At 25.1% G+C, this 16,550-nt stretch overlaps 2 protein-coding genes across 2 annotated transcripts in view; one reads left to right on the top strand and one right to left on the bottom strand.

Annotated features, from left to right (window-relative positions):
• The first annotated feature begins 2,338 nt into the window (after positions 1-2,338).
• yip2 (yippee interacting protein 2) lies at positions 2,339-5,064 on the top strand. The gene is made up of 8 exons (XM_011501195.1): positions 2,339-2,445; positions 2,876-3,042; positions 3,200-3,331; positions 3,586-3,850; positions 3,939-4,114; positions 4,294-4,494; positions 4,572-4,726; positions 4,909-5,064. The coding sequence occupies exons 1-8, from the start codon at positions 2,427-2,429 to the stop codon at positions 4,991-4,993; spliced, it is 1,200 nt and encodes a 399-aa protein (XP_011499497.1). The 5' UTR covers positions 2,339-2,426; the 3' UTR covers positions 4,994-5,064.
• A 1,183-nt stretch (positions 5,065-6,247) lies between these two features.
• The window catches only part of LOC105363369 (uncharacterized), a 13,135-nt gene continuing 2,832 nt past the window's right edge, over positions 6,248-16,550 (bottom strand). Inside the window, exons 2-10 of the mRNA XM_011501073.1 lie at positions 15,041-15,106; positions 14,356-14,414; positions 13,456-13,743; positions 12,898-13,262; positions 11,578-11,912; positions 11,213-11,348; positions 7,823-7,993; positions 6,786-6,924; positions 6,248-6,537 (exon numbers count right to left, since the gene is read on the bottom strand). Coding sequence (XP_011499375.1) covers positions 6,390-6,537; positions 6,786-6,924; positions 7,823-7,993; positions 11,213-11,348; positions 11,578-11,912; positions 12,898-13,262; positions 13,456-13,743; positions 14,356-14,414; positions 15,041-15,106 — 1,707 coding nt within the window. The 3' untranslated portion in view covers positions 6,248-6,389. The remainder of the gene's footprint in view (positions 6,538-6,785; positions 6,925-7,822; positions 7,994-11,212; positions 11,349-11,577; positions 11,913-12,897; positions 13,263-13,455; positions 13,744-14,355; positions 14,415-15,040; positions 15,107-16,550) is intronic.

The following is a 16,550-nucleotide window of genomic DNA, read 5'->3' as shown; positions in this document are numbered from 1 at the left end:
AATTTACCTTTATACATACTGTGTATAAACCTTACCATTTTACTTTTATCTTGTATATCTAGTATTTAAGACTAAATATTTTATTTAAAATTGGGCCTTGTACGCTACATAAATCATCTAAAATTCTATAAAAATGCTTTGCATATTAATTTCTTTTATTCATTTTATTTAAACTATGTTAATCTATAAATTCATTAAAATTTTATTTATTATTAAGCTATAAAGTCAATGTTAGTTTTTAAATATAAATTATTTTGTAAAAAAGTAGGGAATAATATTTTGCTCTATAAATTACTCATAATTATAAACTAATTATATCAATATAGTGAACGATTGAATATAAACATTGTATTATAATTATGCTAATTTTATCATTGTTACCTTCAGTTTAGAGGATCCGGTGAAATTCGGAAGAATGACATCCTTTTACAGATAAATCCAAACAAACGATTATATAAAGGAAAGATAAAAAAAAGTACATAAAAAAGGGTAAAGTGATATTATTTAAACCGAATAAAAAATTAAGACAATATAATAATACTGATTGGAATAAATATTTTAAAATAATTTACGATATATAATTAATGACTAATTAATATGCAATATTTATTATATATATATATATATATATATATATATATATATATATATATATATTAATTTTATATAATATATTAATTATAATATATTAATTATATAATAATAAATTAATATAATAAATATATATATACATTTACAGATAGCAAACAATGAAGTGAACTTCTCAGTTATAAGGAAATAAATATATATATTGATTACAATTATAACACATTTCTCATTATACATTGACGGACCGTAATTCACATTATCTTAATTATTTTTTTAGTTTCATTTAAAATGAATTCGTCGTTAATTATTTCTGTAACAGAAAAACGTAGTAAACTATTATTTTATAAAAGATTGTAAATTAGTGAAATATTTAAAGAAAAAAAGTTTAATAAAATTATAAATTTCTTAAGCTGTACAAATAGCAAGAAACAAAGACATTATTTAATTTTTCATAAATAAAAAAATAGATAAGTTAGTATGGTTTCGATTTCAAAATGTATGTTCAATGAAGAATAGATAAAAATAATAATCATAATCAATGACAACACCAATTTAATGATTATTTTTAATTGAGGAAACACAAGTATTACAAACAAAGAATATATATGAAATGATTTCATCAAAATAATAATTATCTATTATTAATTAAATTTTAATGAATTGACTGCCTTTATTTTGAAGTAATTTGTATTCACTGACTTTTTGACGGTTGGTAGCCTGATTAGTTGGCGGTGACGGAGCGGAGGAATAATTATTTAACGATCGAAAATTAAATTTTAATCTTGATATATATATTATTTTATTGAACGCTATACTTCATTGATTTTAGCTAAAAATTTTCCTTTTAAATAGAATATAAACATAATAATTATAAAAAATAAAATGTAAATAGTTTGTCTATTTATTCTGACTTAAATGTTCAGCTTTACATATAAGTTTCATATATTGTTACTTTTTACATATTACTATTGTTTAAGTAGTTTGAACAGTCAATAACTAAGGTCATTAATTAATTTTTTTAATTTTAATATTAAAAATAACTCGTATGATTAATAGATGTTATTCCACATTTAAAATTGATTGAATAAATAATATAATTATTTGTATATATAATTTAATTTAAAAATATGCAAATTAATATTTATTCGTTAGATTAATTATATTATTTACAAAAAATATTAGCATTTATTCATTGTTATTTAGTGTTTCAATTTAATTATGTGATAATGGTTTTAACGTTGGCACTTTGGAATGTATAAATAAATATTTCCTTGAACGTTTATGTAAATAAGATAAATTATAACGCAATATGAAAAGTTAAAATAGAAATTATTTTGAATATAGTTTGAATACGACTTATGACTAGTTTAATAAATATTTGTTTTTATTTATATAAAATTTATGTATCAATTGCTAATTAGAATAATTTTTAAATAAATAGCTTAGTAATTATTAATACAAATATATAAATAAATGTTCAGTAATTTTATTTAATCTAAATGAAATGAATATAATCTTCAGTTGAAAATTTAAAAAGTTAAAAAAGCCGATTTAAGGAAAATAGAATTATAGTTCAACACAGGCTGGCGCGCGCGTGTATGTACATATATGCATGTGTGCACGCATGAGTTGGCACAGTAATGCTGACTTGTTGCTTTTAAAGTTAGCAAGTGCCGTTATGACTTGTATACATACAGTGCTTACTGACATTCGATCGAATAGTTTTGTTGGCTATTGATATTAATATAAATTAATAAATTTTATATAGAATTTACAGATATATATTTATATATAAATTTACATAATATTTTGAAATAAAAATACGACATTTCGTAAAAATGAGTGCTGTTACTAAAGGTATTACAAAATGAAATTTGTCAGTTATATAGTATTTAAGTAGATGTAATTTCAAGAATATTGAAAATTTATCGCAAGTTTATTTTACAGGAATTTTATTAAAATTTAATAAATATTTGATTTATAATATTCATTTAATTCATGGCTTTATTGATAAATTTAAACCTTAAAACATTTTTGACAATATATTTTTCTTATAAGTAAAATTGTTTTTAATTCACCTTGAGTTTTTTTTATAATTTTTAAATAATAAACTTTAATATTTCTTGTATCTTTTACATTTATCGATTTAAATATAACACAGATTCAAGCTTTATGAAATATATATTTAATATAATTATTAATACAAATACTTTAATGTTATTTATTTAATTATTATAAATAACAAAATAATACTATAACTTCTTTAATTAACTATTAATATTTGGAGGAATTTTCATTATTGGTGCAAAACGTACACCATTTGGAAAAATGGGTGGTGTCTTTATGCAGAAAAATATAACAGACTTATCTGTTATTGTATCCAAAGAAGCATTAAAAACTGCTAATGTACAGCCTGAGCAAATTGATAATGTAATATTTGGAAATGTTGCATCTGTAAGTATATCGATACTAATAGCTATATAAAATTATATATTATAGAATTATTCATGTGTAGTTGAATGTTATGAATTCATTAATTCATATTTACAGTCTTAATTTTTTTTATTAATTTCTTAAACCATTTAATTACTTAATTTTGGTATATTTGAAGAGTTCATCATCTGATGGTGCACTTATGCCAAGACACGTATCATTGAAATGCGGAATACCTGTTGAAAAACCAGCTTTTGCAGTTAATCGATTGTGTGGTTCTGGTTTTCAGTCTGTTGTTAGCGGTGCTCAGGTAGAAAGCTTACAAATAATTTCATAAATTCAATTCTTATTGATAAACTATTAAAATTTAATGTTTTTTATTTAATAAATAAAATTTAATTCAATTTTGTAAGTCTATAAAATAAATTATATTTTATTAAATACGATTTTAAGTATATATCATTATTTATATTAAATGTATTCAAATTATTTATATTATAATATTATAAAAAATATATTATACAAGTTTATGTTTTATTAATGAATGATTAAATCATATTATAGAGTATTTTAACTGGAGAAGCAAATATTGTATTAGTTGGTGGTGCTGAAAATATGAGTCAAATGCCTTTTGTTGTACGAGGTATTCGTTTTGGAACCGCTTTGGGTCAAAAATATGAATTTGAAGACTCACTTTGGCAGGGATTATTTGATACATATTGTGGTTTACCAATGGGTATGACTGCTGAAAAACTTGGAGCACAGTTTAAAGTTACTAGAGAAGAAGTGGATAATTTTTCTTTAAGAAGTCACCTTCTGTGGAAAGCTGGTTGGTTTCTTATTTAATTTTTCATTTAAAAATAATATATAAGTAAATATTATTTAAGTGACATTATTTATATTTATAAACATTTTAGCTAATGAGGGTAATTATTTCAAATCTGAAATAGTACCTGTGCCTATAAAAACAAGAAAACAAGAAGTATCTATTGAAGTTGATGAACATCCTAGACCTCAAGCAAAACTTAATGATCTGTCAAAGTTACCTTCCATTTTTAAGAAAGATGGTCTGGTGACTGCAGGATCAGCATCTGTAAGATATTAAAACATGATCATTTAATTAATTTACAAATAAATAATTATTTTTTAATACAAAACAAAAATACAAAATTTTTTAATGGAGTTAGAAAAATATTAGGAAAAATATGTAATATATTTATGTATTTATATGATAAATCTTATCTTTATAAATTAATTTTTGTTTTTATATAGGGTGTTAGTGATGGTGCTGCGGCACTAATTTTAGCTAGTGAAGGAGCTGTCAAAACTCATGGGCTCAAGCCATTGGCACGTTTGGTAGGTTATAGTACTGTTGGTGTGGACCCAAGTATCATGGGAATTGGACCATCTCCTGCAATTAAAAATTTACTTAAAGCTACAGGGAAAACATTAGATGATATAGAACTGGTTGAGGTAAGTCATTAAATTAATATACGATATTTCAAAATCATCCTTAAGCTCAGATTTATATTGTACTGTTTTTATTCTAGATTAATGAAGCTTTTGCAGCACAAACACTTGCATGTGTTAAAGATTTAAATTTGGATCTTAATAAATTAAATGTAAATGGTGGAGCTATTGCTATTGGGCATCCTCTTGGAGCTTCTGGATCTCGAATTACTTCTCTTATTGTTCACGAATTGAGGTCGAATATTACATTAAATTTTATTTAAGTAAAGTTTTTTAAGATAAATTAAGACACAACTTTGTCATTGATTTATCTTAAAATATCTGTGATAATTATAATAATTAAAGATTCTATAATTTAATGTTCATTTTTATTGTTTTTTTTTTCTGTATTTTTAATTGAATTATTTATAATTATAGAAGAAGGAATGCTAGAAAATTTGGAATTGGATCAGCTTGTATTGGTGGCGGTCAAGGAATAGCTGTTATGCTCGAAGCAGTTTGAATAACATTAAGTCTTAAATATTGTAATCATTTTAAATTAAAAGAACTTAGGTTTTCCTTTTAAATATAATTTTTTTTTTATTTATATGTATAAATACATTTTTGGAATATGTTTGAGTTGCACAATTGAATCATTAATTAGTATCATGCAGTGTATAATGATTAAATTAGATAGTAAATATAGTTTATTATAGATTTATACAAAAATATCCACTAATTAGAAAAAAATCATTTGTACAGTCTTATATTTTTGTAATATTGTAAAATTTTAAATAATTTAAATGTCTATAAATAAAACATATATATAAAAAAAACAATGTGATAAAATTAATTTTTAAAATTTTATTAGAAATAATAGAAAGAATTATACATATACATTTTATGTACCAGTAATCTTTCTTCAAATTTCTTTACTTGCCAGAAAGGTAAGTTAATAAACATTTTATCTTAAATAATTTTAATCTTGATACTATTTTTATACTATTTTTCATAAATAAAGATATATAAAACCATAACTTATTATAAAACATTTAATTAAATTTGCTTATTTTATTTTATTCAATATATACATAATGTTAATCAATACAAATATCAATAAAATGTACAAATAAAATAATTTGTGTTTAAATTTTTTATTTGTTTTTTTTTGTTTGCAAATATGACAGTACACTTTTTTTTAATCACAATATTCCTTCATTTAATAGATTTTGTATCACTTTTATCAACCATTTAGTGTACATTAGTGATGACTTCTTTCTAAATAATAGATGATTTTAGTTGTATAATTAATTAACAAATATGCCATACTATTTTACTGTATAAAGAAAATAAAATATATTGATACATGAAAAGTATATACTTTTAGACATTCAATTTAAAAATGGATAAATAACTAACTATTTTGCAAGCCATAATTAACAATAAGTTATAATGCTCTCAAAATATTGACTGTAATGTATGTTGATGGTATAAAGTTTTAAACATTTTATGATAAAAATCATATAATGAACGTCTGAAAGATTCTGCTTAACAATTCAAATTTAAAATTTAAATATATTTAAAATTTGTTTGTTCTTGCATGTTTCATTAATTATTGATTATTTATTTTTAAAATAATTTATGCAGAATATTATTATTTCATAAACTTTGTTTATGTTGTGTAATATTTAAAATAACATTTGAAAAATTACTTAGTAATTATAAAACGTTATAAGTGTAATTACAATAATTAACATTATAGGATTACTTCAAAATTAAAAGATGAATTCTGACATTCGAATTCACATTTAACTAAATAATAATCAACATCTGTTCGTGTCAAAAGTACAAAAGTGCAATATAAAAAATATTTTAACATTTAAGTATTTATCGGTAAATGCTTTACAAACAATTTATTCTCATTTCAATGGCGTGTCGGATAATTTTGTGCTTCCCGTTTGAACTCCACCAGTATATAGAACTAAATTCTCTCTCTTGTAAAAGGGTATAATCTCATCAATGCTTGCAAACGATTGTTCGTTAGGCTTGGACGATCCTAATGCATATCTAAAAACAAATATTTAATGAGTTTACTATGTACATTATTATAAATAAATTGAGAAATGTAATTTACTTTCACATGCTTTTTTTCTTTATTTCGATTATTGACCAACAAAATGTTGACTTGTCTTCCATCTAATAAATCTTATATGAATTATTAATCGAATATATAAATACGCACATAAATAAATAATATAATTTATAAAAAAATATGCAATACCGATGTCTAGTATCGGAAAATGTCAAAAAATTACCTGTTGTCGGGCCTTCTTCGAACAGGAACATTATAAACTCTGTCTTTGCACCACAATACCAATGTCAATGGATTATTAGGATTTGAAGTTGATGGCCTCATTAGAAAATATCCGTCCGATGAATTACCATAAGTACATTCTGCAAATAATTAAAAGATATGTAATTAAATCTTTAAAACGTTGTTATGAACAATTTTTTTAATAATAATGAATCCTTACGTCTGATTCAAATCGTTTGACTACAATTAAATATAAAGGAAATAAACATTTCACTGCTTATTTATTAATTTGTTTTTTAATATCATATAGATGAGAAACAGGCATTTTTAATCAATTTGGAAAAATGTCAATTTTAAATATTATCGTGTTTATAAAATATTGTTAGTCATAATATTGATTGAAATATAAGTCAATATAATTTAAAGATAATTGCATAATGTAGATAATAAATTCTTTTATGTAAAAATAAGAAAATTAGAATTTTATTTTATCTTATTTTTTATTTTTATTTATTTATTTCTTTTGTTTACGGAGTAGGCAACAAAAACTTTCGTTCGATAGTATATTGTATTAAATTTAATCAATTATTGTATTAATTGTATTATTTTTAAATCAAATAAAAATAAATTCGATATGAAATTTTTTTTTTTGAATTTATAGCAAAAAGTTGTAATTTTAAATATAATTAAAATATACAAAATTTGTATGCTTTAATATTGTCTCCTCTGATGGTTCAGTAAAGTGTTCAATTTATCATAATTTAAATCTTTTCGTTACGATAAAGTAAATGGTTTTGATGAAACATCGTACACTAAGGTAAAAGTGTGTGTACGGTAACATCGCTTAATAACATTAAAATTGTATTTTAATTTAAGGGTTGGCCGATTCATAACGTAAACGTAAACTTCAGGCAGATTAGAAGTGATTATTGTATTAATCGATAGAAGTCTATACAATAAAATTAAAGACATTTTATATCAACGGCAATACAGCGAGGTACTTAAATTATTTGTACCCCTATTATTTCAGCTACTCACGCTCTTCTATAAGGAGATTGGCCTGCTCCCTGGTCAAATTATGAAACCAAGGTCTCTCGTAGTAGGATTGCTTGTCGGGGGGTGGTGGCAGTGGCCTCGCGGCATTACTCAACGAGCTTTTGCTTGCGGAGTGTGATGGTAGCGTTGCCGACTTCTTTTCCAGCGATCTTTCTGTAATCAAATTGACTCACGCTGTTCACTCTTGCCCTTGGACTTGGCTTTTAAAAATTTCTTTCGAAAGCATAGGCTGTTTTAATAAAAGTGAGACAAGCATGTGTCAACTAATCATATAATCGCTAAAAGAGAACAAATATTATTGCAATCCCGTGTAAACATATTATTATATAATGCAGTTGCATATATACTGTAAGATTAGCGAACAATTAGTAGATGGAGCTATTGGCTTCATCATTATCTATTTCTATCGTTATTTCGTTAAATATTCCACGAGGCAATTTTTTCGTTCTTTAAAATTGACCAACCTATGGATTTTTAATTTATTGATGTTAAAGTCTACGTATAATAATTCATATTAAATATTAAATAAGTTTCGAGTTTAAATTTTCCTTATATCTTTAAAGATTAATATAGTTATAAAAATGTATAGATTATATAGTTATAGTCTAATGTGATATTATTATTGTAAACAAAAAAACCCAATTCGAGTAAACATTATAATTGAATAGATATCATTATATTAAAAGCTATATATTAAGATTTCAATGCTTGGAAGCATTTGAGTAATGACTGTTTCATGAATCGTAATGTACTAGAAATTATTGAAAAAGTTTATTTTCTATATCCGCAAATCAAAATTCTCAAGTGAAATTTTTTTTAATAAATTAAAAATGAAAGCAGATACTATTACTTCAATTTTATAAAAATTTCTAATCTACCTAAGCGATCGATTTCTCTTCTTTATTCAATTAATTCGAATTCATACACATCTCATTAAAACAACTCCTTAGTGCCTTTTATCTCATGATAATAAAACTTTTTATCTGTAAAACAGACTTTTTCTTATATATTTTTATCTATTATGTAAAAATCGAGTTTATGTCTTTTATATAAAATTGAACTATTTTTCTATTATGCATTGATTATTAAAAAATTTTGATTCTGAGCTTAAAATACAGTAAATAAGCCACGATAATTATAATGAGTTTTTTCTTGAAAATTTGGATGTACATTTAATTTAGATACAATTATAAATATAATTGCTAGCGTTCGTTAAAAATGTACAAAAAGTACGCGTTTTGCAATTTGAAAGAAATTACATAGACGACAGTCACAAAGTAAAAGATATCGGGACCACTCGCATTATCGAATTTGGTGATATTCTAAACGAAACAGAACAATTTAAATGAACAAGAATCCAGGGTGCAGTAAAACTAATCACTATTAAAGCAAACAAACTGGCAAGATTGAGCCGCGCCTGAGTGAGGGTCTCCTGGGTGAGGGTCGTTTGGCGGCGCACGAGCGGCCGTTTGCTCTCGCCGATCAGACTCGCCATCCTCGCGCACAGCCCAACGAATGTCCCTACCGATTCCGTCGCAGACGAACTATTTCAAGCACTATGTAATCAGACGAGTAGAACACTTAGAACTGTTGACGTGAACTGGCGCGTTGTCGGAGACGACGCCGAGGAAAAGAGCGACGTCGCGTTGGTCTTACTCGGCATGGGGTTGAGCAGCATCCTGATTTTTGAATACTTTTAGAGAGCACTACGATGAGATTTATTCGTATTATCTCGCCCGTTTTATTATTTAAACATTAACATTAATATAAACGAAATAAAGTTTGCTTGAACCTAACATTGAAGAAGCTTTGTTTTAATTTAATCAATTGTTAAAATGACGCGAATCTTTAAGAATTGATAAATAATTTATTTTTTCGGATTGTAAATTTTAATGTGACTTAGTAAAACTAAAATTCCTAAAAATATATACCATATTTTATAATAAATTATTACATTATATTTAATTTATATAAAAGATAATAAACAACGCCGTGTGAAATAAGACTTAATTTTATCGAAAAAATTTGAACTAGAATTTATCAGATTGATATATACGGATATTGATGCATTAGAGAAATAAATAAATTTTCTTTGAATCCTTAGTTTGAAATCGACAAACTAGTAGGAGGGTAAATACTAAATTTGTTCACACAAACTGTATGAATATTTACACGACATGGAAATTACAATATATTATATTAGTAAACCAATTACTTATTCGTCACAAAGATAGAAATTTATAAATTTATTTATTTACACATTGATAGCTTAAACATTTTAGTTAGCATACAAAATAAATTTTTCAGAATATAAAAAATTCGACAAAACTTGAAAACTACAACTATTACAAACTACAAGTTATCGAAACTGTACAATAAATTTATTTCACGTGAAATTTTAATGTAAGAACTCCATGTTCTTTTAGAACTCATATTTTAATTGTTATTTTACATTTTGTCAATATATAAGTATTTGAAAGAATTCGTTTAGTAAAGTTTGATTTTTAAATGATATTAAAGAATATATATTAAATTATGAAAGTTATACGAAATAAATTAATAATTTCTATTGTCTAGATAATTCACTCGCACTTCATGTAATTATAATTAGATACAATTATGAAGATTAAACATTAAAAAATAGTAAATACTTATTATAAAAATTATTAATACCAAAATCTTTTTAGACATTAAAATACTCTATAATATTCTTATTCAAATTAAAATGTTTTCATTCATACTTTGAAGCTGATTTTCGAAAAATTCACATTTTTTATTTCGATTGTAAATCATACTCGACCAAAATTGCTTTTTTTTTTTTTTTTTTTTTTTTAATGTAAGAAGGTAAGAATCGCGATTTGGCACTGCAACGATACTGTCAATGCGACCGTAGTGTCAAGACTGAATCCAAACATCTATCGAATTATATATAGATTTGGGCGTACAGTGATGCACCATTTGTGATACACATGTTCTTAAGTGTAGTTTTCACTTATTTCTGTTACGTTCCTATTCTCCCATTATCATATTATATGCAGTGTCGCGTTCTCATTTATGAATTATTACAATTTATAGGAATTAACATTTTTTTTAATATAAAACAAGAGAAATATTCATAGACATCTCGTAACAATAAAAAAAAATGTCAATAAACATTTTTATAAAACATTTTGGAATATTTTATTTAAAATGGTTTTATTAAAAATGGCCTTCATAAATACCTATGTAAATAATATGGATAACGCAGATTTAGACTGTTAAAGTTTTTATTAAATTTTGCATTATTATATTTCTCATACTAAATGAACGTTTGACTGCCGAAATTTTTATAATTCATCAAAATTATTGTTATAATTAATGTAATGTACAAACCATTTTTTGTGTCTGTTTTATTTAAATGATTGTGTAGTGTCATAATATTTGGAGGCGGTTTTGTAGGTAGGGGTGGTGGATTCGTCATAATTTTTATATTAGTTCCATTTTTAAAATCATGTCCATTTTCTTCGGGCTAAAACATGAAAGTAAAAATATTTGTAAAGTGCAATTTGAAAAATGAAACAATGAAAAATGCATTTCTAGAATTTATTATGAACATCCATTTTTTTTTAATTAGCTATAAAAAAATTTTAACCTTCCATTTCCCAATTAAAACATGAAAGCAAAATCTTTAAAAAATAATAGTCATCCTATCCAACAAGTATGACGGCTTTTGGAATACAGCTAAAACAAAAGCTTACCGACTCCGTGATGGACTCATAAATTTCGTAAACCTCTTCATCGTGGCTGACACAAGTCGGTGGATGATAAACACTTTCTAATGAGTTTTGGGTAACGCTGGATAGCGACTGGCCACTATCAGCGTGTATTATTGAGTTGCGTTTATGCTGTTCTACTATTTGTTCATCAAAGGCCTCATATTCCTCTTCGTCTTCGCTTTCGTCGACTGGACCTCGTGGAAGGTTCGCCACGAGGTCGAAGCAGCGGATCATCGCCGGTGGCTTTGGCAAATTCTGCATCGTTTCGCCACCGACACTTTGGTTTTGCTCGCCCATACTCGGTAGCGTACTCGATCCTTAATTAAATGCCCATTATTTGTCCACTGCTGGCGATAATGAGATAATATTTTCTTTCCTTCCATTACATTATGTGTTTTCAACAAAGTGACAAGATGCGTGTTTTATTCAATAAACATTCAACGCTAGCTTTACATTAACATGGTGAATTTCGATTTCAGGAATTTATAAGTTGTAATTTTCAATTAATATAAAATATTAAAAAGTCGATAAAACTATTTACTTATCTATATTATAAAATTTGTTTTTTATTACCAACAATTGTACTTGAATTTCTAGATCTATATAATTTGTTAATTATAAAAAAAAAAAAAAAAAAAAAAAAAAAAAATCAATTTCAATATTATTATGTATAATTCATAAAATTCTTGTATTTATTTCTATAAAGTTAAGTATTCTTTATTAAATTTCAACCATCATTGTAATGGGCATATCATGGTAATTTTACAATATTCTCATATTAATGTAGTTAATGCCAGTCAACCTTGATATGCTCCTTTAAATATTTAATTTAACTTATAATTGCATAAGCCATTGGTAATTTTGATTGCCATTATTAATAAGGAAATTTGGTGCAGGTAAACTACTTTTTTTTTTCTTATTATTGTATTATTTGTATATATGAATTTTATTGGTCAATGAATTTGATTAATTAGCATACTTGATATTAAATTTCTTTTGTGTGTATATTTATATTAGCGCGATACTTAACTTTCTTTCCGACTAATTAAAGTTTCGCTTATCGATGCATTTAAAGATTTAAATTTAAAATATGCTTTATTTATAAAAATATTGTTATTAATTAAAATTCAAACAATATATTATATGCATATATGTTCAAGTTCTAAATTCTCAATAAAGGTTTAATTGAAATATCAATAATAAACAATCAATAAAATTCAATAAATTCTCAAACCCACTTGAAATTTTCGTTTTCACAAGAAATACTTCTTAGAGCAGCATGAGGTGAATAAGTAATCTTACTTTCAATATCTCTCGTTCCGTTAATTTTAGACTTGACACTTTTATGAAGGAACGAGGTTCTTGGTTCGCTCCTGCGTAAGCTTAGCTCGTCCTTAGTCCTTTTACAGAGAGCCTCGGGCTTAGGTACTATAGCTGGTTTAGCACCAATGAGCATTAGTTGCTCTTTGAGCTTTTCCGCAAGACTTTTCTGTTCAATGCTAATGCTGTCGATCTCATTCGTCGGATGAAATTTTGATGAATTCCTCGATGTTGTATTCGCATAACCAACATTTGCATACGTGCTTTCTTGTTCAATAGACATATTGTAATTCGCATAGGTACATTCCAAGGCTGGCGTTGCATTACTCTTTTCATTTAGATTGATCCTATTAACATAAGATGAACAATAAATATTAAAATTAATTTAGTAAATTACTGAAGAATCATTCCAATACCTAGATAATTAATGTCTTCATAATTTCTTGACTTATAGCAACTTATCAATTCTTATTATATTACATTATATTACATTATACTATATTATATAAGTAAAATACATAAAAGAAAACGAATACTGACGAGTAAGATGCTCCCCTCGCATGAGTTTCCATCATGATCCTGTCATTTTCTTGAAAAAGCTTCAAACTGCTCCGGAAGTCAGGATTTACTTCCGTAACTTCTCTTACTCTTGTCATACCGCAATCATCGTTATGATCATCCACATTATCTTCGAAATCCGTATCCCAAGAGCTGGTATCGCTCAGCGCTTCCGCATCCAACTGTTGAATGGGTTGTGATTGTAATTGCTTGTCCTCGACATAGTTTTCGGGATATTTTTTCAATTCCTCAACGAATGTCCACAGACTCCTAATAATTACACAAAATGTTTTCTTTTCTTTACATTATAATGCCATCCAAATAAAAATAATAATGTTCAACAAACTCGTTATGTTACTAGAATTCTAACAATGTGTACTTTCTGAGTTTAAAATTCCCGTTAAATTGCTGTACACTTAATTTTTGGGCGTCAATTTAAAAAAAAATCCTGATACCTATCATCTATAGAATATAATTTTGTAAGTATAATTAGAAAAGTACTTTTTTTAAAACATTAAATTATTTGTTTATTGGAATATAAATTATAGGTAAGCTTTTAAAAATCAACTGTCAGGTTATTCGAAAAACGGGCATATTAGTATATACGGCAAATTGATTTATTAGCAAATTAAAAGAAACAATCGGATAATTCATCTAGAAAACCTTGTAATTATTATTAGTTAAAATATTGCGTAAAAAATACAAAAATATCACATTACTCATTATATTAAGGATACATCTGCATAAATCTCGAAAATAAGAAAAGTTTTAGCCCTAATTAAATACAGGTAAATAGAATATTATAGCATACAGTATCTTTGAGCAAATTAATAAACATTATGCCTGTATGTGCACTTACATAAAAAATATGAATCGCCTTACCATATCAATGGCCTCGTGAGATCGCTCTTCCATAACGTCAGCTTACCCTCCGTCAAGTGCTACAATTAAAGCAAATTACTCAGTAAAGGCCTATGTAGAAGGACAGTATGCATAAGATAGGATGTCTGTACGAATATTTTAATGAAGCGTGAGGGAAATGAGCGAACAAGCGCGTCTACATGACAAAAAATACGAAATAACATATGATACGAATGTTGTTTGCCAATATGTATGTAGGTGCAATTTAATTCATTATAACACTTTTCAGCAGATTGCTGTAGTATGTATAATGTTCAGTCATAGCAGATTATTATTTTACTTTTAATCATTTTATTTTAAATTAATGTTCTGTAGTTTGAGTTAAGAATTAATGAAGTCACATGACAGTTTGTAGTGTTTTTCATTTACATTGAAATTTTTATCTAGTTTAACTTTACCTTTATAATACTGAATAATAGATATAGTGACAAATAACAAATATTTTATCAATTTTATTTAATGCAGATTTATTCACTAACAAAGGATTTCTTCGGATACAATTAGATTAATTGGTAATGTCATATAGAATTCAAGGCCATATAAAATTTTACCTATTTATAATCAATAATATTATTATCGGGTTGAATTATCAAAACAAATACTGATTGTATAATGCAAATATAGGTAATAAATAATTAATACTTACTAATAGCTCATCTCCGTCAATCTGACGTTTCTCGACTGCCTTCCAACACGCCTCTTCCACTCCATTCTACAAAGACACAATTAAATATATAAATAATAAATTTAGACAAATAATATCCCAACTATATAGTATAATAATAGTATAATAATAATGTAAAAATATACTGAATATTATATTTAATTTATTGTATTTACATAAATTATCCACGAATAGCTAATTTGAACTAGGTAAGTAGTTCAGTAAAGGATATTAAATCAGTTTAATGTAGATAAATAAATGATATATTTCATTATTATTTCTATATATTCAACTAATTAAATAAAAAAATATATTTTATAATTATATTTAGTATTATATTTTTCTAATACTATTTTATTTTGTAATTTGTGTAAGTTTTTGTGTTTATAAAGATTCTGTAAATTGCAAAACAATGTTCTATGTATACATATACATAGCAACACGAACACTATTGTGATAATATTAAATCTCTTTTTGTTCATAATACACTAAAAATGAAATATGCATGAACTTTTTGTTATATATAATCTTATTAATAATAATAATATAAAATTTAGTGTACTGATTACAGTTTTTAATATTGTACTATCTATGCAAATACACAATACGAGGCCTTAGAAAATTTTTATTTATTATAAATTGATGTGAATCTCATTTTTTTTTTATAATTATTATAAAATATTTATAAAGGAGTTTGTATATTTTTAGATATAATTTTATGAAAAAATGAAACAAAGCTGAAATTCTTTCATCTTACATTATTTATATTTGATAACAACTAACGAAATTATATCAATTTAAATAACTTGACTTATTTTAAAAAATACTAAAGAATATTATTTAATTTTTTCATTCATAATGTATAATATTCAAATTTTAAAGTTTATTTTGGAATAATAAATTTCTCTGCTACTATACAATAGTGTATTATAGGTGAATATATTTTGTTCATCTATTGAATGATTCCTGTTACTAAATATAATCTTCAAGATTCTGACAAAATTATAACACAGACATAAAAAGCATAACAAATAATTCAATTATTTAGGCTAACAATGGATGAAACGTGATTACAAAATCAAGAGAATGTGTCTCGCGACTATAGATAAGGAAATAATGCGCAGACACAATCTAAATTGCAATATAAGCCCTTTTCATGTTTTAGCGTTCTACGTCGATCTCAAATGGTAAGCTATATTATTATAATTGAAACCGAAGTTCAATTTCGTTACACAATACATAAATTTCAGCTAGGATAATTTATACTTCAATTGTAAGATAAAATAATATTTTAAATTCCAACTTCTTATATTATTAAATTAAAAGATTACTTTTCACATATTAATACAGTTCTCCAATTATCTAGCGTTTAAAAATAATGAATTTGACTATTTTTTTTAGAAAATATCAGCCTTTTGAGATTTATTTATCAACTTAACTCTTGAAAACAAAACATGTCAATTTTTAGTACAAAAATGTACTAATACATCCA

This window comes from Ceratosolen solmsi, unplaced genomic scaffold (genome assembly GCF_000503995.2).
Source record: "Ceratosolen solmsi marchali unplaced genomic scaffold, CerSol_1.0 scaffold10, whole genome shotgun sequence".
NCBI classification, from domain to species: domain Eukaryota; kingdom Metazoa; phylum Arthropoda; class Insecta; order Hymenoptera; family Agaonidae; genus Ceratosolen; species Ceratosolen solmsi.
Note: the sequence above shows the minus strand (reverse complement) of the source record. Positions and strands in the feature narration are given on the sequence as shown.